At 32.8% G+C, this 25,292-nt stretch overlaps 3 protein-coding genes across 4 annotated transcripts; 1 reads left to right on the forward strand and 2 right to left on the reverse strand.

Moving 5' to 3' along the window:
• Positions 1-201: 201 nt before the first annotated feature.
• Positions 202-6,613, reverse strand: LOC132551950 (sorting nexin-12-like). The gene is made up of 4 exons (XM_060216095.1): positions 6,445-6,613; positions 3,816-3,911; positions 3,283-3,407; positions 202-2,973 (listed from the first exon to the last, which is right to left on the reverse strand). The coding sequence occupies exons 1-4, from the start codon at positions 6,601-6,603 to the stop codon at positions 2,868-2,870; spliced, it is 486 nt and encodes a 161-aa protein (XP_060072078.1). The 5' UTR covers positions 6,604-6,613; the 3' UTR covers positions 202-2,867.
• Positions 6,614-6,949: 336 nt separating this feature from the next.
• On the forward strand, positions 6,950-17,165 carry LOC132551949 (AFG1-like ATPase). 2 transcript variants are annotated; one of them, XM_060216093.1, is made up of 13 exons: positions 6,950-7,053; positions 7,565-7,797; positions 8,495-8,561; positions 8,739-8,840; positions 9,362-9,492; positions 10,101-10,200; positions 10,774-10,832; positions 11,231-11,313; positions 12,055-12,125; positions 12,762-12,862; positions 13,156-13,296; positions 13,644-13,760; positions 14,685-17,165. In XM_060216093.1, exons 1-13 carry the CDS (start codon positions 6,966-6,968, stop codon positions 14,862-14,864), a joined length of 1,473 nt encoding a protein of 490 aa, XP_060072076.1. In that variant the 5' UTR covers positions 6,950-6,965; the 3' UTR covers positions 14,865-17,165. The 2 variants fall into 2 exon arrangements, with proteins under 2 accessions (XP_060072076.1, XP_060072077.1); XM_060216094.1 differs by lacking the exon at positions 8,739-8,840.
• Positions 17,166-17,930: 765 nt separating this feature from the next.
• LOC132551954 (uncharacterized) lies at positions 17,931-24,163 on the reverse strand. Its single transcript, XM_060216098.1, has 4 exons — positions 24,154-24,163; positions 23,321-23,401; positions 22,474-22,606; positions 17,931-21,910 (listed from the first exon to the last, which is right to left on the reverse strand). Exons 2-4 carry the CDS (start codon positions 23,370-23,372, stop codon positions 21,847-21,849), a joined length of 249 nt encoding a protein of 82 aa, XP_060072081.1. The 5' UTR covers positions 23,373-23,401; positions 24,154-24,163; the 3' UTR covers positions 17,931-21,846.
• Between the last annotated feature and the right edge of the window lie 1,129 nt (positions 24,164-25,292).

The raw sequence follows: 25,292 nt of genomic DNA on the forward strand, positions 1-25,292 counted from the left end.
TTGATCTCCTCTTTGGTTGAAAGTCTCCCTTTAGTTTAGGAGGCAACATAGATAAAATCGATGTTTTTTCTTGTAATTCCATCCATAAGGTCAGCCTCTATTTCGGGCAGCCCCTTAATCTGTGAGATTCATGGCGGTACAATTGACGTGACAGAGCAATGGCCTTTATCCGTGTATTAACATATATCACAAAACAAACAGTTTGGTACCTATATCAATTTTTATTGTTTACATACTACATAAATATCTTGTGTGGTGGATGTTTTCACACTTATCAAACGACAGGTACGTTCCCAATATCAGATGTGCTCATTGCTTTTCAGAAATTTGGATCCTATGCTTACACAATGTACTTATTCTCCATATAACATGTAACAATGAGAGCATTGCTAAGCATTTAAAAGCAGAACCTAAACATCAAAATTTTGACGACTTTTTGTATAATTAAGTGAAATTTATTTTTTGTGTACTTAAACTGAACTTTGTACCTTCTTCTGTCAAGATTTCTATTCATAGTTAAATTGTTCCTTAATCTGATACACAGAATAATAAAAAGAAAATTCTGGTCATATAATTTCATCACTTTCGAAGTATTAAAAGACAGATTTGGCCAATAAAAAGAAAGACAATTCTCCACTACAATATCCTTGTACAGTGTTGTCAAACATACACAAAGACAGCAACATGATAAGAAAAGATATTATCAGTCCCAAGTAAGTTAATCACTGAGACAATAACCACAAGAAATATGGCAGATGTGGATATCAACAGTGACTAATGCACAATCTGACAGCTGTTAACTGTGTTAATATACACAGAACAATTTGAGACAAAGTTTGAGTAAAAAACATCTAAATGCCTAAACACATAGTGATGTTGTATGCCATATTTTTTTCCATCCAATCTTGTCTCTAGCAAGCATAAAATCATTGATACCAAAATCTTCACAACTATTACGATTTAAAATACAAAGCATAAATTTATTACAAATCATGATAACTTTTCCAGGCTCATACATTATACATTATATACAACCTGTTACATTTCATAAACATGGAATTTTCATTCCCCCTACCATTCATTGTAGGATTACAAAATCCATCTGCATGTACTTCAACATACAGGATACCAACATAAAATTTTTTTTAAATAAAAACAGTTCTATCATACGAAGTGCAAAAGTATGTATTGCCATATGTGAAAGTTTCAACATCTTGACATTTTTTCAAAGATGATAAACTCTACTTGTACATACAATTGTCTTTATTTCCTACCAAAAGCTTGTTCATTTACAAGTGAGTGTTTCCATATTCAGATTCTTAAAATGCTTAGTGCAGTTACAAATGTATTGCAAATCTGTAAATAGGTTGGTGGACGTTTTAAGAGACAAACTAATAAAGCATTGAAGAAACTGAATCATTTTTACAAAAAATAACGATTGACTATGCCTTCTCATGATTAGGTAAAATGTCTGATATACTTTATTGATACAAATATCGCAAATAAAAAATCTACATTTTATATATAGTAACTAAACACCTAAATCAAATGTTACTGTAAATCCGGTTTATTGCACTAAAATATCTGTCTACATACTAATTATATATTTTCTCAAAGGAAAAAACAATGTGGACTCCAAATGTCACATAGAGATACCATCTCTGCAGACTTGGAAAAACATTGGCTATTTTATGCCTAGAAAAACAGAATATGTCAGATTGAAGATAATATTTTGTTTCAAAGCATGGTTTAATTTCAATTATTGTAAGTTAAGTCTGTACAATACAGAAAATATGTACAATTTCTTCCTAATATCACATGTTTGGTTATGCTGAATTGATCTAATGATAGGGTAAGATTTTCAAGCTATAATACAGATTGAGTTTGTTTATCTATAATAGAAAACCGGCTTAACAACAACAAATGGAAATGAATAAATAGCAATAAAGACAAGCTCCATATATATTATTTCATATTTAACGGAATGAATTGTAAGACATTGTGATCAGTACTGCGAGTCAATATTGATCAGTGTGCTAGTAAATCCCTATATACACTTTAATTTGCTGGCTACACGATAGTGACATTGAAGTAATCTCATTAACATTTAATCTTTTTTTTTTTTTCATTTTGGTATTTGACTCTCGCCATACTTCATATAAAAATTCTGGTACATGAAACACTCACCACAACATAGTGCTGGATTTTTCTCTCCTCAAGTCCGTTTTGTTCATAAAAATAATGCCATATCCCAGTCTTTCTACTGTACAACCCACAACAGATATAAATCAGCTTAGCCAAAAAAATACAAAAAAACAGAAACAAATGCTTGTATTGCTTTTATACAATTTTGATAGACGTATGAATGTAGAATATGTTATCTGTAACTTTAGAAATCACTATACAAGTACTTCAGTTTCAGACTGACACTCTGTATCATCTTATTCTTATTGTCACCACTGGTGAGATTTTGTTACAGAAGATCAGTCTGTGACTGAGAAAATTGATCTCTCACACAAACAGGTGACAGATTGTATAACAACGCCATCAAATGTATTACTTATAGCTGAAATTCATTCCAATAAAGTTCTATTAGTATCATTTTTTCATTTTTAAGAGATTTCAGTTTTCAACAATGAACTTAAGTCGTCAAGGCAAACCGAACTATGGTGACAGCAGCATATTTTAACAGAATTATAACTTGTTTTTACAGCACACAATGGTTCACTTTGGTAGGTCCAGCATTAACTTACAGTACCAGGACATTAAAGACTACAATAACATGCCTAAGTGGTCAAGGCATTCTTTACACATGAAATGTACATATATGAAATAGATTGAAGAGTCTTTGAGAGATTATTTTCTCATCATGTATTTCTAATTTTGCCTGGAACATAATTCTTGTCAATGACTGGTTCTTGAAGAAACATGTGTAAACATCTCTCATTCTGGGCCAAGGGATGTCCAGCAACCCTGAAAAAAGAAAATGATATACTGATCAATAGGTTTTCACCATTACCAATCCATCAGAATCCAGTGGTGAAATTTAATGTTTCCTCATTTTGACCAACAAACATATATCACCCTGCTACTTTATCAACCTTTTATCTTCAGTAAAATTCATTTTTTTCAAGATCTAGTCTGTTGTCATATTGACAATGCCATTGACAATGTTCGTTAAAGCAATCAAATCACAGGAAAGAAAAAGGTAATATAGAAATTAATTCAATGTGTGGATGTGTTACCAAAAACATTAACATTAACTTTAACAAGACAACTCACTTGTTGACAAATTGTTCTAGTCCTTTTCGTCGATCTTCTATAAATTCATCCTCAAATATACCATCATCTCCTCGGAAGGGCAGCTGACGTTTCCATGCCTTCCCTGGCATGGGTGGTACCACAATCTGTTATAAAGTGGGATGTAGGATAAAAGTGTGCAAAGAGACAAAAACAAACTAATATGTAGAAGACCAGTGCTTAATAAAATGTTTATTCAAATATATATACTAACCTTTAAATCATCAATCAAATTAACAATATATCAGAAATATTGCAGCTTTAAGCTTGTTTTTCCAGCTCAAATGTATCTATCTGGGTTTAAGAAATAGGAGGAGGATTATTAAATGAAGTACTGTTTAAATTAAAAACAGACATACAAATACCCTCTATCCCGATCTACACTTATATTTGGGATAATTTAGTTGAACAAATCCTAATAATAATGAATTGAAACCTAAGGGAAGGCAAACTTTGAATGTTGAATTGACATCACTGCATGAGAATACCTTATCACATAGCTATTTACTAATTACCTTGCTGTCTCGCTCCAACTCATTCCGCAACCATTCAAAATCACTGTACCGTCGACGAACACTAGACTCCTTCACCTTGAAAACTGGTAAGTTTGTCTGTAAAATTTAGATTGAAAAACATGTATTTTTACAACACAAGTTTTTAAGACATCATTCCTTGCTTTTATCCATATAATTAGTATGCTTATATTTACAGACACTATTGTATTTTCGAAGAACATATCAATTTCATGGACATTTGATTTCATGCACAAATATAGTTCAATAAACGTCCTCACACTAATTATAACAGTCCATGGATTAATGAATTTCTGGACACAAGTATCAATAAAATCAATGAAAATAAATACCTCTTCAAAATGATTTATTTCAAAGCAGATATTGACTTTTAAAGTGAATTTTGGAAGAAAAAAGAATTGCAGATAAACATTCATAATGGTAGTAAATATTACAGAATGAGTTTAACATCAACTCATCAGCATGGGTTGAAAATATCCCATCATCATATAAACACTTTGTACTAGTCACAGGTGGCTCTGTTCAGCTGATCTTTCAACATCTTACCTTGACAAGCAAATGCTTTTTAAGAATGATTACTACTGCATAATGAAATGACAATTAAAAAAAGTTCCCTTGCACAGATCTTATGAGTAACTTGAGCTTATGGTATTCCCCAGATAAACCCAGTGACTTTTAGGACACAGATATACCAGTCTTATGCCTTATACTTTTTCCCAAATCTTTGAAACTGACTTGATCTCAAAGTAATCATGCTGGGGAAAAATGTGATGAAAATAATTGCAGACCTCTGATATATGGTACCTAAGCCATGTTTCATGACATATATGACAAAATATTTTGCCAAGGACATAAGGACTGGCTAAATGTTTGTTTATTAATCATGTATGTGCTGTTATGTGTCCATAAGGTTGTTATGTTCCAGTGGTCCTGAGAGAGTGATGTCAGAATTAATCCTATACTTTGTTTTTGCTCTTATTATTTTTGGAAATTTGAAAAAAGTAGTGATAATAATCTTTGACTGGCAAATTCAAGATGGCTGCATGACAGCAATTTTGTTTTTCTGAAACAATCTCAATATCAAAAGGGCACAAATACATAGGGATCAAAGGGAACCTATATACGAGAGTAATATATGCAGGATTTTGGACCAGCGAGTTCTGAACTCCCTGTTGTTCCCAGAGAAAATCAGCAGGTCCCAGGCAAAATCAGTGAGCTCTAGTTTCACACACAATACTTGCACCCATTCAAACCAACACGTTCACTAAAATATCCACCAAAATATGGTAATTCATATATATGTATAGATGTTTTTTTATATGTGGTATACATTGGATTTATACTAAAATAAGTGTTTTTTTGACAAGGAATATAAATCCATCTTCTTTACTCTGATAATTTTTTTATTCTTATTTTTGCTTTTGAATTAACAGTCATTTTCTGATGGTACATGGCTCAGGCCTGGTTGATTGTGTTGTAAATGTGAGTGAAATTTAATTATCAGTTTCATAACCACAACATTTTATAATCGTGTAGTCATTGGTGTCTTCCCTCTCAAGTAAAAGCAATGATTAAGCTTACAAACTTAATTTTGTAAATAAGAATTTCAACAATATCAATAGAAAATACAGATAAGAGGTGAAAGATGCTGTTTCCAATGTTAATTATCAACAAAATTGAATGAAAATAAAAAAAGAACTAATGCAATTTGTGATGTACAAAACAAAAACAACACCTCAAACATGTATGCAGACACGTTCTATATAGAAATGGAGCCACCAGATGGATTTCAGCAATTACAAGATGTATAATTTTGCATTCTCAAAATTGCTAACCTACATGAAATCTAACAAGAATGCAACAAGCCTTTCCCAAGAAATAGCAACAACAAACACTTATTGTCAAAATTCAAGATGGTCATCTTTCAGCAGTTTTGTTTGGCTGATTAAGAGGCACAAGTAAGGATCTAACAACATATATCATTTGTATGAAATTTGATCCATCTGACACTCAGTAAGAAATCAAGTTAACAATTTTTCATAGCAAGCCAACATCCAAGATGGCCACCTGTCAGCCAATCCGTCCTTCTTAAATTCCAAGAGGGCCGCCAGTGAGCCATTTTGTATTTCTGGATAGTCCAAAAATAAAAAGGGCACAACTTGGGACCAAAGGCAAATTTTGTGAAACATACGTCCAGTGTTTCTCCAGAAATAGCAATAATCTTAATCGTGATCTTTATATAGTCCATTGGTTTATGGCAGCTGTCATAATGAACACGAAAAACGCATTGTGAACAGATATATACACATATAAACGTACACAACGGCATTAATAACAATCATAAGTAACCAATTCTTCAACTGTCAATATCACACACTAATGAGCATGAAGCGAAATGGTCGCATTTCACAATATCATAATTTTAGTCAATGTCAATAAATTTCACACAAAACGAATAAACACTTCCAACTTTTAATACTAAAAGAACCAAAAGAAGACAGATCATGGGGGTAAACTATGATAATGCAGATAACACGAGACCGTTCTATTTTTTACGAAAAAACAAAGCAATCGAAGCTTCCGGATTTCTGACTTCGCATATTCAACTTACTCTCATACGGACTTCATAATCCGTATATCGCTTCTTTTCCACGCCATGTGTTTGAGGGTCTAGAATATCTATCTCCAGAAAATTCGCTGGAGGAGAATATGCGTCTTCCAATGTCTGTTTTTTAGTAGTAATACGGGCTGTCGCTGGCTGGGCAGTCATTTCGCTGCAACTCCTACAGCACTTATATCGATGACATCACCAGTACTTGTGTATATGTTAAAAACAAATTCTGTAACAGAGTGACTGAAAATTATGTCCGGAAAAAAATAAATAGACATCAGAAAATGATTATATATACAATATATTACATATTTTTTAATGTAAAGTTATAATATCTAAAAAACAGATATTTTATTTCTGTTTCTAAGTTTTTGTTTTTCGTCTTTTCAGTGTTATTACCTGAATGATATGCCGTTATCGCGAGGCGTGAAAAATATCAACGAACGTCGTGAACTGCTGATGTTCACGAATAACGTGCCCACGAAAGTCAAATGACATGAAGGACAGTTCGTGCTCTCGAAATGAATGGTCACAGGTTTTTTTTGACTGGAACACGACGCGCTTGTGAAGGATTTCACAAGAAATGTTGTTTATCTCCCCACACAGGAGGTAAACTTTGATATGCTGCTCACCTTAATGACAAATATGACTACAGTCGCACAATGATCACGTACTGGCAGTGCTCTGATCAGATCATAACTATCTATCCGTGATTTTATTTTGTCTTGGTTGCTGACCAAGAACCATTCGGGTTATGTATATTTATTGTCATTGATCTAATACGATTCTGTGTAGACTTCTCCTGTATTCATATTCGGCAATGCTTATATTGTAATCATTTTATTGGGGGACCAATCTCTTGAGCAGCATCGGGTTATGTAACTGCAGTTAGGCCAAATTGTATCATCGATCATGGCGATATGATATTGTTGAAAATCTGTTTCAGAGCAAATTAAAAGATTTGTGCAGATTAAGCCCAGACAGCTGTGTATTTCAGTTTGTATTTTAATTAGAACATTAAACCAGACACGTATAGAACACATATATATATTCTCTGATTAAACCATTCAATATTATGTAATTAAAACCTATTAAGTCAAAGAGTTTGATTGTGTTTAAGTTGTTGCAAGAAGAGCACATCAAGCTACTGGAAAAACTGAATCATCTGTCAATGACCATGAAAGGAAAGAGTTACAAGGTTCTCCAGATGGACCAATGTCAATATACAGGGAGCAAATTGCAAGCAGAAAACTTAGATATGACCAATATCAAGTCAGCATTGTCCAAAACCTTGAGGATCTTCATACCACCCTAGAGGGTTATGTGCCACAGTCTGAAGGATGGTTTTCAAAGGTAGAAGGAACTGTACCATCTGAGGCAGTTTACTATAATCATTTTACTTTGTAAAGATACAGTAATACTCTGCAATGTCCTACAATTCTACCTTGTTGCAGGGATTGTCTACATAGGTACAGTGTATATACAATTATACGGAGAGTTATGTCCCCTTTCCTACTTCGTCTCCACAATTAATTAAAATCATATTCTATGTAGCTCTGTCATTAGACATAGCATTAGCCCTTCTAGTAACTCTTGCCCCTTATTTTGCGTAATCTGAGGTATTGTCTACAAAGTCCAGAGTCTTGTACCACACTAGAGAGTTAGCTCCCCTCTCCTACACTGCCTGAAGAATCGTGTACAAAGGAACATTGAATGTACCAGTCAGATTTCATACCTTGTCAAGTTCAACATGTACACCTAACCTGATTTTAGTCTACATATAAAGTGTACGGGCATTTGTGTCTTGTGTAATGAATGATAAGTTTATTGGTGAAAAATCGTGTACTTCTGATAAAATCATATTATGATTAATATTTTAGTTGATCTTAGGTGAAATATTTTTTTGCATACAACAGACAATACTTAATGATTAAAGACATAACACTGGGATATTGGGATATTTAGAGTTTACAGTTGTAGATTATAATTTAATTTCATTACAGTAAGTTTGAATTCAAATGCAATGTGAACTTTTATTTTTAATTCTCAGATGTTCTTAAAGAATGAAAAAGACAAAGAAAATCATCCCAAAGGCTTATATCTTCATGGAAAAGTAGGTAAGGAATTATACTTATTTCCATAGCTGCAGATTAGTACTTTTGTTTGTAAATTGTATGTATATATGAACATATCTTCAGTAAAATGTGTATTCATTTAAAATTAAATCATCGGTTATATTAAATCATCTTTATGGGTAATGTGTAGTCATCTCACATATTTGTAATGTTTTATAGGTACAGGGAAAACAATGCTGATGGATCTCTTTCATGACCAAAGTCGAGTAAAGAAGAAAAAGCGTGTCCATTTCCACAAATTCATGTTAGATGTTCATAAACGTAAGACAACTGTTAAACAGCATATATCTATGACCAATGATCACTTGTGGGGATACACTGTTACATACTGCTGCTATGTTTATCAACTGATAACTATAGTTACAGTGATGAGATCTCTATTACCAGGTACATGTAAGGCAGGTTTATAGATTGGTAGCAATATAGATACTGATCTTCCATTTAATCATGGCTGTTATTCTAAACATGGTGAAAAGGAGGAGGGGGTGGGGATCTTCTTTTTTTCATCCTATTACCTCATTAACACAATACGAAAAATCACAACCCTCTTTTATATAGCCCAATAAACCTCTTCTATAGTAATAAGATCTTTTTCCTTTTTTTTTCATTTAAAGATGTTCTTACCAAGTTTCAAGGGTACAGGGGTTAAATGCACCACGATCATTACATATTTTCTTCTAAACATTCAGTATATCCTGAAAAGTATCTGTTGAGAGACATGTGTAAATTTTACCACAATATCACTTTTTGTGTGTTCTGAAATGAAGATATTAACATTCTAGGAATCCATGCTATAAAACAGACAATACCTCGTCAGTACAATGTACAAAAGATTGAGCCGTTTGATCCTATACCGCCAGTAGCCAAGGAAATCAGTGACGAAACATGGCTGCTCTGCTTTGATGAGTTTCAGGTGATTTTCACAACATGCTTTCTACTGTTCTAAAAGTTCACTGCAACTTAAATTAGGCTTATCTTCCTTCTGTCCATTTGTTTTTAAACAATGCATGGGATGTGTTCTTTAACAAACTTCATTATAAATGTGAGCAATGGATTTGTATTGTTTGCAATGCCTTGATGTTTGCTTCAGAACACTACTTCTTCATACTTCAATGGATTTAATTCAAATTTTGTCTGAAATATCATAAGAGATGGGCAATTAATTCTTTGATTTATAAAGTTGATTCAACCATCAGGGACTTTGGAGCAGTGCCCAAAAAGGGGAAGTTAGGGAGTATTTTGGAGTTTAATTTTTAAGGGAAAGAATCAGATGGTGTGTTGCTATTTTTCAGACTATTCAAAGCTTCTCAACATGATAACCACAGTAGCCATTTTGAAAAATGATTGCACAATTGTTTATCATGTACAAAACCCATTTATTAGTTTCTTATACTTTTAAGGAATGTTCAATATTTAAATTCATCAGACTTTTAGAGCACTGTCACCAGATTGTGTGTTCTGTCAATCCATCCTTAGTTTTTTAGATTATGGCTCAGGACTGTGTCCCTCTGGTTTTTACAGGTGACTGATATTGCTGATGCAATGATTCTGAAGCGACTTTTCAGTGAACTTTTTAAAAATGGAATTGTTGTGGTGGCCACCTCCAACAGACCACCAGATGGTAAGAAACCTCGTTTGATTGATGACACTGATCTAGATAGTACATTCAAAGATATTTTTTTGTTGATTATTTTGTAAGCTAATAGTTTTTTTAAATGGATAATCTGTAAAACATTTAGCCAAAATGCTTGTAAATCTATCAAGAATTATCAAAATGTTTTGCATAAACAATAAATAAGGGAAAACGTTTTTGATTGCATTAGATTAAAAGCTGTTTGAATTCGTTTCATATGTTAAATATATTATTTATAGTGAGAACTTCAACTTGAAAACCAATGACATTCTCAAAATCTGCCAAAATTAAGTATTGTTGACTGGATGTCAGATTTGGTTGTTGAAGCATTTATCCATTCTAAGAAACCTATACTTAAATACGTGTGTAATACCTGGGTACCTTCATTTACATAAAGGTAACACTTTTACTTTGATTCGTTCATGACCTCTACAAGCAAGATGCAGTAAGTTGTTAATTTGTCAGATCAAAATTTACTACACACCACATACCATTCCAGCAGTTCTGACTGGATTCTTAGTACCAGAACAAAAGTCATTATAGCTACATTTTTTTTCTCAGATCTCTACAAAAATGGTTTACAAAGAGGAACATTTCTACCATTCATTGGAATTTTAAAGGTGAATATAATTCTACTGTATATATTTCTGATTAAAGAAGTAAGTTTATGAGAAATTCACTTTACACAATATTGCTGCTCACTGACTGCCCTGCAGTTTGTTTCCTAAGACCTTCTGCTTATAGAAATGCTGATAAGATTTTAATGTCATCAACAGTTATTTTCTCAAACATGCTAGGTTGAGTATTAAATAGTCTGGACTAGGTACTGCAGAAAATATCTGTGATGTGAAAACTGCAAACAAGATGGAACTATGTAAAGAAATACTGTTGGAAACATCACAAACATGGCCCCTAAACAAAACAGAATTCATCCATAGCATGCAGGCATGCATAGTCTTGTACTTAAAGAATATACTCTGTAACTGAAATTGATTTTGATATTATTTAATCATAACAGAGCCACTGTAAAACTCTAAACCTGGACTCAGGCATAGACTACAGAATGACCATTGACCCAGCGGAAGGCAAGATTTACTTTTTGTAAGTATCATATTGCCAAAAATGGATGTAATGTGTAACTTTTTTTTAAATATATGATAAAAGAGCAACCTGTATCTTTGATACACTGGAAGGATTCTCAGCTTATGACATGAATTTACCCTATCGGTCTCTCAGTCTGGCAGTCAATTAAGTCTGTGTCTCACTTTATCCTAGAATATCATGTATTTTCTTCCATTAACAATTCCTAACTTTAGATACAAAGACTTCTTGCGATGGAAGTGTTGTATTTCAAATGATTTAACTACCTGGTATACACAGAGTTATGGTCCTTTGATAACCTTGTGTCACTTTGTTGTAACTCCTGTCTTGGGTACCTTGTGACCTTGGAAATAATGAAAGGCAAAATTTGGTGATATCGAAAATAATGAAAGGCAAAATTTTGAATGCAAATAGCTGATGTCATTACTCAGTGTTTCATGTACATATACAATTTAAATATGATCTCATGCCTCACAAAACTGGAGCAGTTGTTGCAGTGTAGTATTTAGAGCTATGGATTGTTAGAAATACATTAAACCAGTTAAATGAAATGTTATGGATGAACTAATCTGAAACTGAAGTGGAAGAATATTTTTCACCAATTCTTTTCCTTCCAAAACATGGACCAGACTCCATAGCTCTAGGAAACATCGGGCTGTTGAAAGCATTTATATTATAATGATATTAATTCAACTTACATGATATGGTCTCTTACATGAACTTTGTTAACAATTATTGCAGAACTTCAGACAGTAATGCTGACACAGAGCTAGACCACATATTTGATCATCTTCGTGCTGAAGAAAGCCAAGGTAACAATCAGAATGTACTGCTGTGAATATAGGTTTTCACTAAAGTGTTGATTCTGTTGTATTTGAATTCTGTTCCCTGTGTTAATCTATTGTTCACAGTGATCAATTAGTTACATTAGACAGGCTTTGTATTATAAGGTTGATATAAATTTTGACTTTTTGAAAATTTGTGTAATCTATTTACCGGTCATTGAACAAGGTTCCTAGTCTCCACGACATGTTTCAGACAAATATCTAATTGTAAATATGTCGAGATTAGTTACATTTATTTCATTATGCTTTGGTTGAAATATCTGTCATATTTTAATGTTTGTATGTATGTAAGTACATTAAAGTATGAAGATAAGTATCGGGTTGAAAAACATTGCAACTAATGAAAAAAGGCAAAGGAAATAAGTATATTTTAGCAACATGATGTTACATTTGTTTGATCTATTTGGGTCTCATCATTAACACTTACACATAGGTCAGCTTACTAAAGCTTTATTAATCAAATGTTCTTTAACCCAGAAGTAAACATAGTAAATAAGAAAAGATAGTTGTTAAACTCTTAATCACTCCAACATCATTCCATCATTTTATAAATTTTGATTGTGATATATGAACATGCTGCTTATTAAATATTATTTTTTCCAGATACTGGTCCAAAAGAGTTAATTGTCCTGGGACGGAAACTTCTGTTGCCAAAGACATGTGGAGGTTTACTGGACACTGATTTCCGCAGTATGTGTGAACAGGTGAGAAGACATCAGAGATCATGGCATCAGTATCTCACATGCTCATTTTACTTAGCAGTAAAGTTGTATAAAGCTACAAGAGAGGGCGGGTTGATCAGTACACATGTACAGTGTTAGTGATTTAATTTCTCGTTTGTTCCAAAAATTCAAAAAAGAAAAAACGCATTAATCAAAATAACTTTTTTAAAAGATCCAGTTACTTTTGATCCTTTGGTCAATATTTTTCATAGAAATATTTGAAATCCAAAATTTTTATTTTTTTTTTTAACTTGTATTTAAAAATTGTGTTACAGCCTCTTGGAGCAGTTGACTACTTGGAAATAAGCCATAACTTTGACACTGTCATCATAAGGAACATACCAAGAATGTCACTTAGTCGCAAGTCAGAAGCTCGCAGGTTTATAACACTCATTGACACTCTCTATGATGGCAAGGTATGTTTTACACTTTTCACTGGTAACCATAGAGACGCAACAATTCTCAATTGAAACAACTTTGTTCAGCTCTATTCATCTAATATTGCATGAAAATATTTGATGTCTTATATGGAGAATATGTAACTTCTAACCAGATGAAAATAACTGTTTGGTATTTTTCAGCAATCTAAAGTGAGAAGTATGAGTTCTTGTATGTAGTTTACTTCTTAAATCGTTTAAAAGTGGTAAAGGCAAATTTTGGTAACATCAAATAGTGAGTGAATTACATGTCTACAGGTCAGGTCCGCTCTGTCTGCCTCTATTATTGGTTGAATTACTAGCAATTTTATTTTAACCTGTTGCAGGTAAGGGTGGTATGCTCTGCAGAAGAGGAACCAAAAGAACTGTTTGGAAGTGGAAACATCAGTAAACGAGATGAGGAGTCTAACAGCATGTTAATGGATGACTTGGGTATTTTACAGGTTAGTCTTTGTAGTTGGATAACATTTTGGGAAAGGGGATTTGGCAATAGGTGGAGATGGGGTGGGTAGGGGGGCAAAGGGCCACTGGGAGGGGGCATTACCCTTTAGATGTCAGTCTCAGTTTTATATAATGTATAAGGTGTGTATAATATATACTAGTGGCCAGTTTGAGTTGTTGGTTCTGGAGTTAATTTATATTTAATTCTGCCATTTTTTTGTTTTTTTTTTGTTTTTGTTTAAGAAAATATATACACAATCTTGTACTCTTATATGACAGACTTACTAATTTACAAACCCTCAAACTTTGCTATCTTCTCAAGTGGGATTTGTATCCAATTTGAATGAAACAAAGATTTCTTACATGAATTTAATTTTATTATGTTAATAATGGTTAGCCATATTTTTCCTGAATGTATCTGCTCTTTAAAATGGCAGGAAAAGTTTTCACAACTGTTACTGTAGGTCTAAACTGGGATAAAACAAGACTAAAAACTTTGATATAAACTGTCTTTCCATGTACAGTATTTTTGGGAAATAGGATTCACATAAATTAATAGAAATTTTTCAGCATTTCATGTTTTAAATTGTGATTACCAAGGCTGTTTTCATTTACCAGTTTGACGAGGGTTGTTCATTTATGAAATAAAGGTGAACCTACTGATGTTCTTTTGCTTTCTTTAGAGCTTTAACCAAGCCTTTTGAGGCCTGTTTGAATATTTGCAGATCTTTTGTGATTTTTGCCTGAAATGAGCAAACTGGTTTGCATAAATGAGCAGGCCCCAAAGAGGTGGTCAAACTGAACCCACAGAAGCATCTCGAGTGAAATAGGATTTGTGTTTAGTCTGATTGTTTGAGATTACAAAGTTTGACAGCACTATATAGATATCAGATTTAAAATTTTGTTTTTAATGTTGTTTGTTTCAGAGATCTGGGGTTGGTGACGCCAAGGCCAGTATATTTACAGGAGAGGAGGAACTGTTTGCTTTTGAGAGAACTGTGTCACGCTTGACAGAAATGCAGACTTTAGAATACTGGAATGAACGCAAACCCAATAGATTGTATCAACCTAGCAAATCACAGAAAGAAACTGTTAGTTATGTATGACACAGACTGGATGTTTAGGTATCTTAAGAAATACGTGTATTTGTTAAACATTATTTGTTAATTTATATCTTAAGTCATTTTGATACAGATGTACTGGTGCAATGGAAATCTTTTAATGTCCTGTAAGAAAAATTGTTTAAGCCATAGGTTATGGAAATCAGGAACACTGACCTTTTTCAAAACGATACAATTTTTTTTATATATATAGTTTGAAAAGTAAAAGATATATAAAAACAAAATGATCATAACATAAAAAAACTTTCCACCAACATTGTATTTACATTATCAACTTCTTCAGATCTGAATTACTAGTACTAGTGATACCTGTTACTATCACAGAACACCTGCTAATTAAAAAGTTTCCCTATGTCTTTCAAGTCTGTTTTGTGTCTTCTAACTTCCTTGAGTGGTTACATTTATATCTTCAGAGTCAGTGTTTTGATGCTTTGGTGTATAGGTAATATATATTAGGAGCCCTATGAGCTAGACAATGTTGCTTTGGTTTCGTACTAAAATCAGAAAAAAAACAACCTGACCTCCATTACAGTATATATGGTTCCATCATATTCAGTACTAGAGCTTATCCCATCTCTCATTCTTATGCATATTAAACCCAAAACAGCTGAAGGGGTCAAATGTGTCCAGGGTGCTTGTAGCATTTCCAGAGAAAAGGACTACCAAGTTTCTTCAAACAAATTACCATTATTCACTTCAAGGTCATAGGGTTAAATGTTAAATATTGGAATATTGGTTCTGTAACATACTTTGATGAAGGACTGCTGAATTTCTTCAATGTCTGACCTTAACTCACTTCCAAGATCTCAAGGGTCAAACTTAGAATTTGTTCTTCCAACAAACAACTAGTCAATTTCAGAACATGAAAGATTAACAATATCTATAGGTGCTTCTGCGTAAGCAGTTGAAACAAATGGATTGGTTGACTCTGTAAGAAAAAACCAGGTACAGATCAGGACCGAGGCTGGACTGCAGAATATTTGGCACATGCAGTTTGAGGGGTCCAACCGTACCTGTTTGAAACTAACTTGCTGAATATCATTAGTTTTCAGAATTGCAGCATAAAAAGTAGAGTCAGTGCACTTACTATTTCTGGGAGCATTGTGCTATAAGGTATAAGTAAAACAGGTGGAATCTGACTTTAGTTAATTGACATATGCTTGATGGGAAATTTTAAAATTTGTGAATTTTGAACTTAACATATATTAGGTCCAACACCTGGCACATAAGTGTTCATGTATAGTGGAATAATTTCAGACTACCTGAAACGTTCCAACCAGGTTAAGCTAATGTGTCCATAATGTGAACATAAATCTCTGTCACATCTAAGTAATGGATTATGACCGCAAAAACCTCATGTTGATATCAAATTTGTTGATATTCATATCAAACTACCTAATAGAAATTTTCCAATCAATCACGAGGACGACTGTAAAACTTCATCTTAAAAGCTTCAATATCTTTTCAAACCTTATGTTGCAAGTTTTTTCTGTCAGTGGTCAACATCTACCAAGAAAAACAGTGTATTTAAACTGGGAGCAATCATTTATATAGCTGTGTAATAGTCATAGTTTCATGATATAAAAATCATAACAAGTCTTCACTATTGTTACTGTAAAGAATGAAATTTTGTGTTTCAAGATATAGAAAATATATGCAAGTGAAACTTACAATTTGCTTCAATAAATAGTGTGTTATTGATGTAACCTGAAATGTTTCGATCATAATTGCATGAGAATGTATAAACTGATGTCAGGAAAAGGGTTGTTCTTTTTTTATATTAATATTTTGTTCCATTTTTGTACCAACTTTTAAGATGTTCCTTAATGGTGAGGGGAAGTCTTAAGAAATAATTTTCCAGATTTTACAAGATGTAATGTTGCTCTATGATAGTTTGGAAGATTTTGAAGTCCTTTTCATTTCTAGCCAGTGTTTTAATTATTAAATGATATACCAATATCGTCAATGTTAAGTGCTGTATTTGCACAATTGTCCATTATCCTTATTTTGATCATAATAGTGTTTAAAATTTGTCATGGTGATGTAGTTTATTTTAGCTATGTTGGTTAGTTAAGATTTTGGAACCTTTGCTCCATAAGCCAGGGTTTTTAAAGAGGCCAAATTATGCAAAAGTAGGATACACTGTATGTGATAGCCATATATATTTTACTTTGTCACAAGATGGATATTTTTACTCCTTGTTATATTTACATATGCATGAAAGAGTGATGATGTAGTACAGTCACAGATACACTGTGTTTGGATTAAATCAACTTTTACAAAATATCTTCAGATTGTGGTATTATTTACTAAATCTCTGTGTAATGGAAGGAAAACTATTTTAAACCTTAACATTTGTTTTTCTTATTGGGCCCAGTCTTAACGTGGGCCAAGTCTCCAGATGTACTAAATAAAGATATTTTCAACCAAAGATTTTCTGAACCAAATTTGTCCAAAGTTTTCTTATTTGAAAAGCAGGAATTAAAGTCTACTGGGGTTTAGACCCTTAGTTTACACAAAATTTGAAACCCCCTGACCTTCACCCATTGCCAAATGTTCAAATTTTGTGTCAGAATATAAACATACAAGGACTATCCACCTTTCAAAGAAAAACAAGTTGACAGGTGAACTAAAATGAATTACACTGCAGATATGTTACTTCACAAGAGTTGAGTTATATAATGTCAGGTAATTCCATAAATATTTTCTAAGCTTATTTCTTAAGTTCACCAAAAATAGGATTCAGTGAATTCTTCTATATTTTCAATAGATATTAAGCTACTTGTATTTTGGAATACTAAAACATTATATGTATGATCCTGTCCTCTCCAAGAAGTGAACAAAGACATCCTGTTGGTTTTACTGCATTCTGAAGTAGACAATTTTCTATGGCATCTATACAGTGATTACCTCCATTTTTGGTCAGCTGTACTGACAAGTCTTTATATAGTATTCATGAGTGACACTTAAGGTTGCGAGATGCTTAGATTCCAATGATTATCACCAAAATAATCAGTTCTAATATTCAACAAAAAGACTAACAAATTGCACTTAGTTGGCATTTTTTAATCAAATGTTAAATACTTCCATCTCAGATTATAAAATAACTGAAATAACACAATTCTGACTTTTCCAAATACAAGTTAACAACATAACTTCCATGTAACTACTAATTCTATGGCTACCACATTTCCCATTATGAAAATGTCTTCATGTATTGGCCTTTAAAATAAAATATAATAATTTAACTAAATGGTGGCAATGAAAGTAGTTCTAACAATACATTATTAGTTTTCAAAAATTCTACTCCGCTGTGAAATACACAACAGTTGTGGACCTTCACCACAAATGTATTAACCATTTGCTATCTGGCTTGAAAATGAAAGTGAAAATGTTATGTGAAAACCTAAAACAAAAATATCATTTGAAATGATGTAAACTGTATTTCTGAATTTGAATCATTTCAAGCTATTATCTGAGTCTTTAACACAATGCAATTCATTGATGGATTGTAAATTGTACTACAGGTATATGAGAAAAGAAGTTACAATTTACATTACCGTACTGATCATTACTTGAAGAAGTGATTACTACACACATCATTTAAAAATGTAGCATGTTGTTCACATTTATTTACCCATCCAAATTTTTTTAGGTCTTTGTTTTTCATCCAATACAAAGTCGTGCTACAAATGCATTTCAACATTTCTGTGGAAGTTTTACACCAACAACTTTGATAGTTGATATTGCTGACAGATATACCTGGAGTATAAGATACATTGTCTAAATTCTGGTTATAATCAGATGTGCACCATATATATACTTAAACAAAACCTGAGAATATGCTTCAAATATATTTCAATTGCCAGATTTGAAACCAAAACAGCAGATTTGTCTGTAAAACATATGGTACAAACAGAGTGAACATAACAAAAGTAATCCATGGAATACTGTATACTTCTATTTGTTAGTAAATATACACATACATACTCAAGGAAACATTCAAATTGTCCAATTTCACCAGGTGTTATATTAGCTCCAAAATGAATTAAATTGATTTTCAAATTGAACATTAAGCCCAGCTTTAATTTGTCTTATTTTCAAAAGAGCAAAAATGACTGAAAATTAAACTACAGTGGAATTTTTCTGTAGACAAAAATGCATAATGATCACAAACAACTACAGCAATGTTATCCTAACCTTCTGTAAACTTAATTCTATCTAAATTCCAAAATTTTCCACACACCTACATAACAGCCCTGTTTTCCTTGTACAAAGTATCAGATGGTTTACAATAAATACATGTATTTTCAACAGTGTTCATTGAAAAGAACAAATTCAAAAAATAAATCTTGAACAAGGAGGAAAGAACAAGTAAATACCACACAACAAACACTATTCAACACACCTAGCACTGGTAAAAATTAAAAAGACATCTAACTTTTGTGTGAGATAAATTAACAGATGGGTTTACATGGAATGTTTTATAATTAATCCATGGTATGTATGTTAACCTAGGGACAAGGACAATAATTAATCTTGTAAAATTCTCTATGCTGTTGAGATATCTTTCAGTTAGTTCATTTTCTCTCTTGATATCTTTCACCACCTTGATGGTGAGATTGAGGGATCTCATCACGAGGGGAAAGATGATTTGGATGGCAAAGATTGAGCTTGCTGAGTATTAGCAATTTAATATTCCTTCCCCCAGGGTTAAGATACCTCTTCCTCACCAACAAAGGGTGAATGATTACTTTTCTCTTCCTCTGCTGGCCTGCTAAGGTATGTGATTCATTGCCCCAATGCTTTGCATTGTTGACATGATGTTAAACATACATTACCAATTTTATATGCTAAATTTTAATGCTAAATCTTTAACGTTAACACCTGTTATGGGTAAGAGAATAATATCATTATCATGTCATTCGACATCTATGAACATTTTTACATAATAATCTCTTATATACCTATTAACAAAGTAAATTGTATCTTTACATATCTCTCTAAATCTATAAAACTCATTCATATGAAATGAAAAATTTAATATAACTATGTGCCTTTTGTTTGTAATCTCGTCATAATTTATTAAATGCATGAAAGGATAAAAAACTTTAAAATATGAATCACTAATGCCATTTGTTCTGTTGGCACCATAAGCTGGAAAAATTTTAAGGCAGTGGCCATGCATATGAGGTATTTTCATCCCAAGCACAGGCAATTAGAATACCACTGTCAGAAAATAAATCAGAAAGAAATCTGAATATTGAGTAGAGAACTTTCCACATCTTGATATTGGAAAACAAGGAGCTGAATATAACATCTCAGTTAAATTATATATCTAAATACTTGAAATAATCTTTTGGGGTTCACTCCCTATGACTGAATACACACATAAATCCCAAACACCCACATACCATCATACAAACAATTCCCTAATTTAAAAAAGGTCCCCATACACACAGAAATGTAATCCCCATTACACAATGCCCCTACCATGTAGCGTTTACAGACTTTGATAAAAATTGACCCAAACACACATGCTTCCAAATAAACATGTCTTCAATATACAGTCTTCTACTATTTCTCAATACAGACAGTCCCCAACCCAGTACACACAACCTTCAATACACAGTCCCCACCAAGTATACACATCCACAATCCCCATTTCTCAATATGCCGTCTCAAATGCATAAACCTCTTTCAAGTATATACTTTCACAACTTGTTAATGCTCTGGCTAATTTATACAGATTTCAATCCATTTAAAATTAAGATACTGAGATAATGCACTTCAGAGATTCTTTATAAACTCAAAATAAATGTTCTGGAAAACCACAAAAATAAACACAAAAGTGACAAACTAGGGTAAAAATGACCATTTGAAAGGGGAAGAGAGAATAAACACCCAGAAGGTAAATATTTACAAAATTTTAACTTTAATATCTCCTTCCCTACCTAAATGATCTTACCCAGCAGTGTGCCATATAGCCTTGCAGTGTAACTTATTGCTCAGTAATTTACCAAATCTCATTCACTGTGAACAGATGTGATACCATCTTACAGTATACCAGCACCTGAACTCTAATTATTCATCTCAAATCATAAAAATAGATGTTTAACATGACACTGCTTGATGTGGGCATTTAATAGTTGCATTTGTGTTATGATCACATACTTCAACAAAGTTATTACGCAATCAATTTCACGAAATTCACATTGTTGGCCAATGGATGTACAATATACAAAATTTACCTGCATCATCTTAACTATTATGATGTCACTTAAATAATTGCCCAAAATTAAAACTACAAATTACTTTCTCCATAATCATGTACTTGAAATAAGAGCAGACAAATCTATTGTCCATGAACTATGATGTTGTATGATCAGGATTCCAATACATCTAGCAAGAAATGTTTATACACAGTACAAGATCATTTACTTCCTATGAAAAAATCATACGAAAATGATAAGTACCGGCGTATCTTTTAAAATCACTCTCATAGTTAAAACAAACATCAGCATGGCTGAAAATTAATATAGTAGTGCTATAATTAAAGTATTTTTTCCTAAATCTAATTTAAATGCAACTTGAGATATGTTTTTAGTAACACAAACATACATGTATATCATACAGCAGATATTGATAACAATAACAGCATGATGTATCACATCGATAAACAACGGAGAAAATGTATACAGAAAATGTTTTAAAATTATTTATGCAGTCTTACATAATGTTTGTGCTCCATAACTAACCTGAAACTCTTCATTCAATTGTAAAACACAACATGTCTTTGTAACTAAATCAGCTCAGTTCTGTTGTCATAATTATACATATATACGTTAGAGACAATATCACTGAGCAGGCAGGCTATTGTAACAATTTTACCAATATTAACAGCCACACAATACCAGCATTTATTCCATTGTAAAGCATATAGATATGCTGTTGACTACATTTGTACCTATTCTGTTGGCTTAAGTAGAGATGCTTGGTACTTGTCTCTATCCTCTGGGGACTTAATATAACTGTAAACAAAGCAAAGAAAGAGTTCAGACAAAAGACAAAGGCCTACTAACATCCAAGACATGCAAACAGCAGCAAGCATCTTTTTAAGTCCAAATATTTTATTCATGCCTCTCATTATCAAGTCTATCACAGCTATATGGCTTGCCAGTGTTTGGGAAACCTAGGGTTCAATTCCTCAAACTGTGTCCTGATACAGTATAGGGCACTTGCAGTAGTGCTAATGTACAATGCAATAGAAAGCCTGCAAACACTTATCTGTACACTATGACACATATTAGTAGTATCCTGCATTATTGCACAACTACAACATATGTATACACTCGACACACTTCTGCAATTTGTATGGAGATACAAAAACAAATGGAAGACTTATATGACAATGACAGAATGGAGATCATATCAATAGAGATTTCATCTGGGGCTGGATAGTTATAATCACAACAAAAATGGACTCTACCATTAGTCTGTCTGGCATTGAAACATTGTAAACTTTTGCGAGTAATGTACCAGAACTCTTATGATGATTAGACTGTAGATAAACATAGGTGTTCATTATACTTACTAATAATGTGTAAATCGCATTAACTGCACCAACTGTGTTGTTTCATTTGTTGCATGACAGGCAAACAGTAGCATGTTTCTTGGCTGTACTTTCCAGGCAAACCTCATAAACAACATGGAATATATACATAGGGCTGAAAAAAAGTAAAAAACACTTGTCAACATTTAATTACATTTCATACTTTAAATATTTCCCGATAAGAAAATTAATATTTCAATACCAGGATTTGGGATCAGCATCTATCTTTAAGGTCAATTATATTTTTTGATACTAAATAAGCCCTTAATTTGACCTAATACTAAAAGTAACACATCCATTGTTTCATAACTGATGGTATATTTTAGGATAAACTCTGCCCTATCATTTAGCTACTAGCCAATAAAAAGTGTATTGTTTCTTATTTTAGCTTTTGGAAATACATTTCAAAGCTCTCGTGAGAAATTAGAGAGAGAGTGAACAAGACTGAGCCTAGGGTACAAAAGAGGGTGTTGGCCTTTGTACAGATGACCCATATGGACTACACCAATTTTAAAGAACTGTATGGCCACATCTTCATTATCAATCATATAACACCATCCCATCCCCTCAAACAAGCCTACCTAAATGAAAGCAGCACTGATACATGCTAAATATATCATCAACAGCATGGAACTGCTTTAAAAGCAAGTTTCTATTTGTGTAAATCAGCTGTTCCTAAGTATATGTGTCAATTGTTTCATTGTGCTGTGCAGAGATGTCAAATATCACTGTGCACAGGCTGCCACATGTGTCTGGTATTCTGTGTACAGGTATCATGTACTCTGTGAACTGTGATACATGACAACTCAAGCTTTACAAGAGAACTTACCTGTAGTCATTTTACCACTGATCATTGTTGGGTCTTTTTTCAGGTCCAGCATAGCAGCTATTGGCAGGCCCCAGTTGGCAACTTAAAATAACATTATATTTTCATTTAAATACCTGACTGATTTGATGAAAAAATTGTTTCCCTCCCACATCCAATTAAAAATCTGTTGTGTGTTTCCCCTCTCATTTAACTATCCACTGTAAAGTTTTTGTTATCCTTCTCATTTACCTGTCAGCTATAAAATTGATGTTTCCGCGTTTATTTACTTATCCACCTGTAAGTTTTTACCCCTCTCATTTATCTATATAAACCAAAATGTTGCCTCCCCTTATGTGTAGATATTTATCTGTCCACCTTAAATTTGTAATTTTCTCTCACATTTACCTACCCAGTGTAAAACTGTAGTTTCCACTCTATCATGTACATTATATCCACATGAAAGTTGTTGTTTTCTCTCTCATCTATTCACTATAAAGTTGTTTCTTGTTCCTCCCTCTTTTACCTACCCACACTCGAACTGTTGTTGTTTCCCCTTTTATTTACAAACAAAGCAAAAACTGTTGTTTGTTTCTATCTCTCATTTACCTACTCACTAAAAACTGCCCCCCATCCCACCCCCACTCCCCTTCCAACCCCCTACCCCTTCTCTGTTTGACTTTGCCATTTTAAAGTTTATTTGTACTTTTGTTTCCGAACTTGACTTTTGTATGAGATGAATAGTAGTTTCCTCTTCTTTTATATGATAAAGATTTACAGAAAAACACCTTATTTCTCACTAGGCTTCTTCTATATTATACATACATGATGATTGCATATCTTTCCTTGTTACTTACCAGGCCCCCAAAAATGCTGCAACAAAACAGAAAAAGGTGGTCTGAATTATTTCATGAGGAAATTAATAACCAATGCAATAAGACATGATATGTACTTAGTCAATCGTGATCACAGTCACAAAACAAGGAATTTATGGATACAGACAGAAGATATACCTCATCACTGGGAACATGGTCTATCACAAGTTTCTGATCTTTTTTGAAAATTGCCCAACAAAACAACAACTCAAATTTGGTCATTCGTTTTATGTACAGACACATTAAAAAGTAAACTCTCAAGAGATCACAGCTATTTGCAAACAATTAATTTACCACAATTGTCCATGACTTACATGCATGCATAGGTTTGAAGAAAAATGTCTGCTCTCAATCATTTTCTGATTAATAATCATCATTATGGTCACACTGTTATAAAACACACCATTGTACATGTCACCAGCTGGTACATAAAATTTTGATTGAATGTTACAAACCCAATGCAGGGGTCACTAAAATTTTAAAACTCTAACTACTAACTGAGATATAAAACAAAGATCTATCATAAATAGAGAGTGAGGACCATTTCCACTAAAGCAACATTATTAATTTGTATACTTTTTACTTACTGTGCTGTTTGTTTTACATCACCATCATCAAAACAGGATATGAAATAAAAAACAAAAAAGATAAGTGGTCAAGAAAGAAATGTTATTTGTAAAATTGACATGTAAATGTCAGTGGATAGCTGACAACACTGGTATATTCAGTATATATATGCAGTGTACTACCACCATAAAACTGACAGGCATAGATTATTTACAAATCATATTTACATTCTGTTGGCAGAAAATGATCAATAGTAGTTTCAAAGAGAAAATAAAGCCAACTTTTGTCACTGAATTTCACTAGACAGTAAAAATTTAACACTTTAAAAAAGTTAATATTGATAAAGTTGTCAAGGTTACAGTAAAGGTTGTTTTGAATAATGGCATTAGTAAGAAGTTTGGTAACAGAATCTAACTATGTGTGGTGTGTGTAGAGTATAAAGAAACCGGGCATTTCATTGACATTACCATAACTTCATGTTAATATTGCTAGAAATATCAATCATTCGAAAAGAGCTTGATTTTGCTTTTACCAAGTCTGTTTTTCTATTGATA

The sequence above is a fragment of the Ylistrum balloti genome, unplaced genomic scaffold (assembly GCF_031769215.1).
Source record: "Ylistrum balloti isolate Yb309-2 unplaced genomic scaffold, AGI_CSIRO_Ybal_v1 Utg370228, whole genome shotgun sequence".
Classification (NCBI taxonomy): Eukaryota; Metazoa; Mollusca; class Bivalvia; order Pectinida; family Pectinidae; genus Ylistrum; species Ylistrum balloti.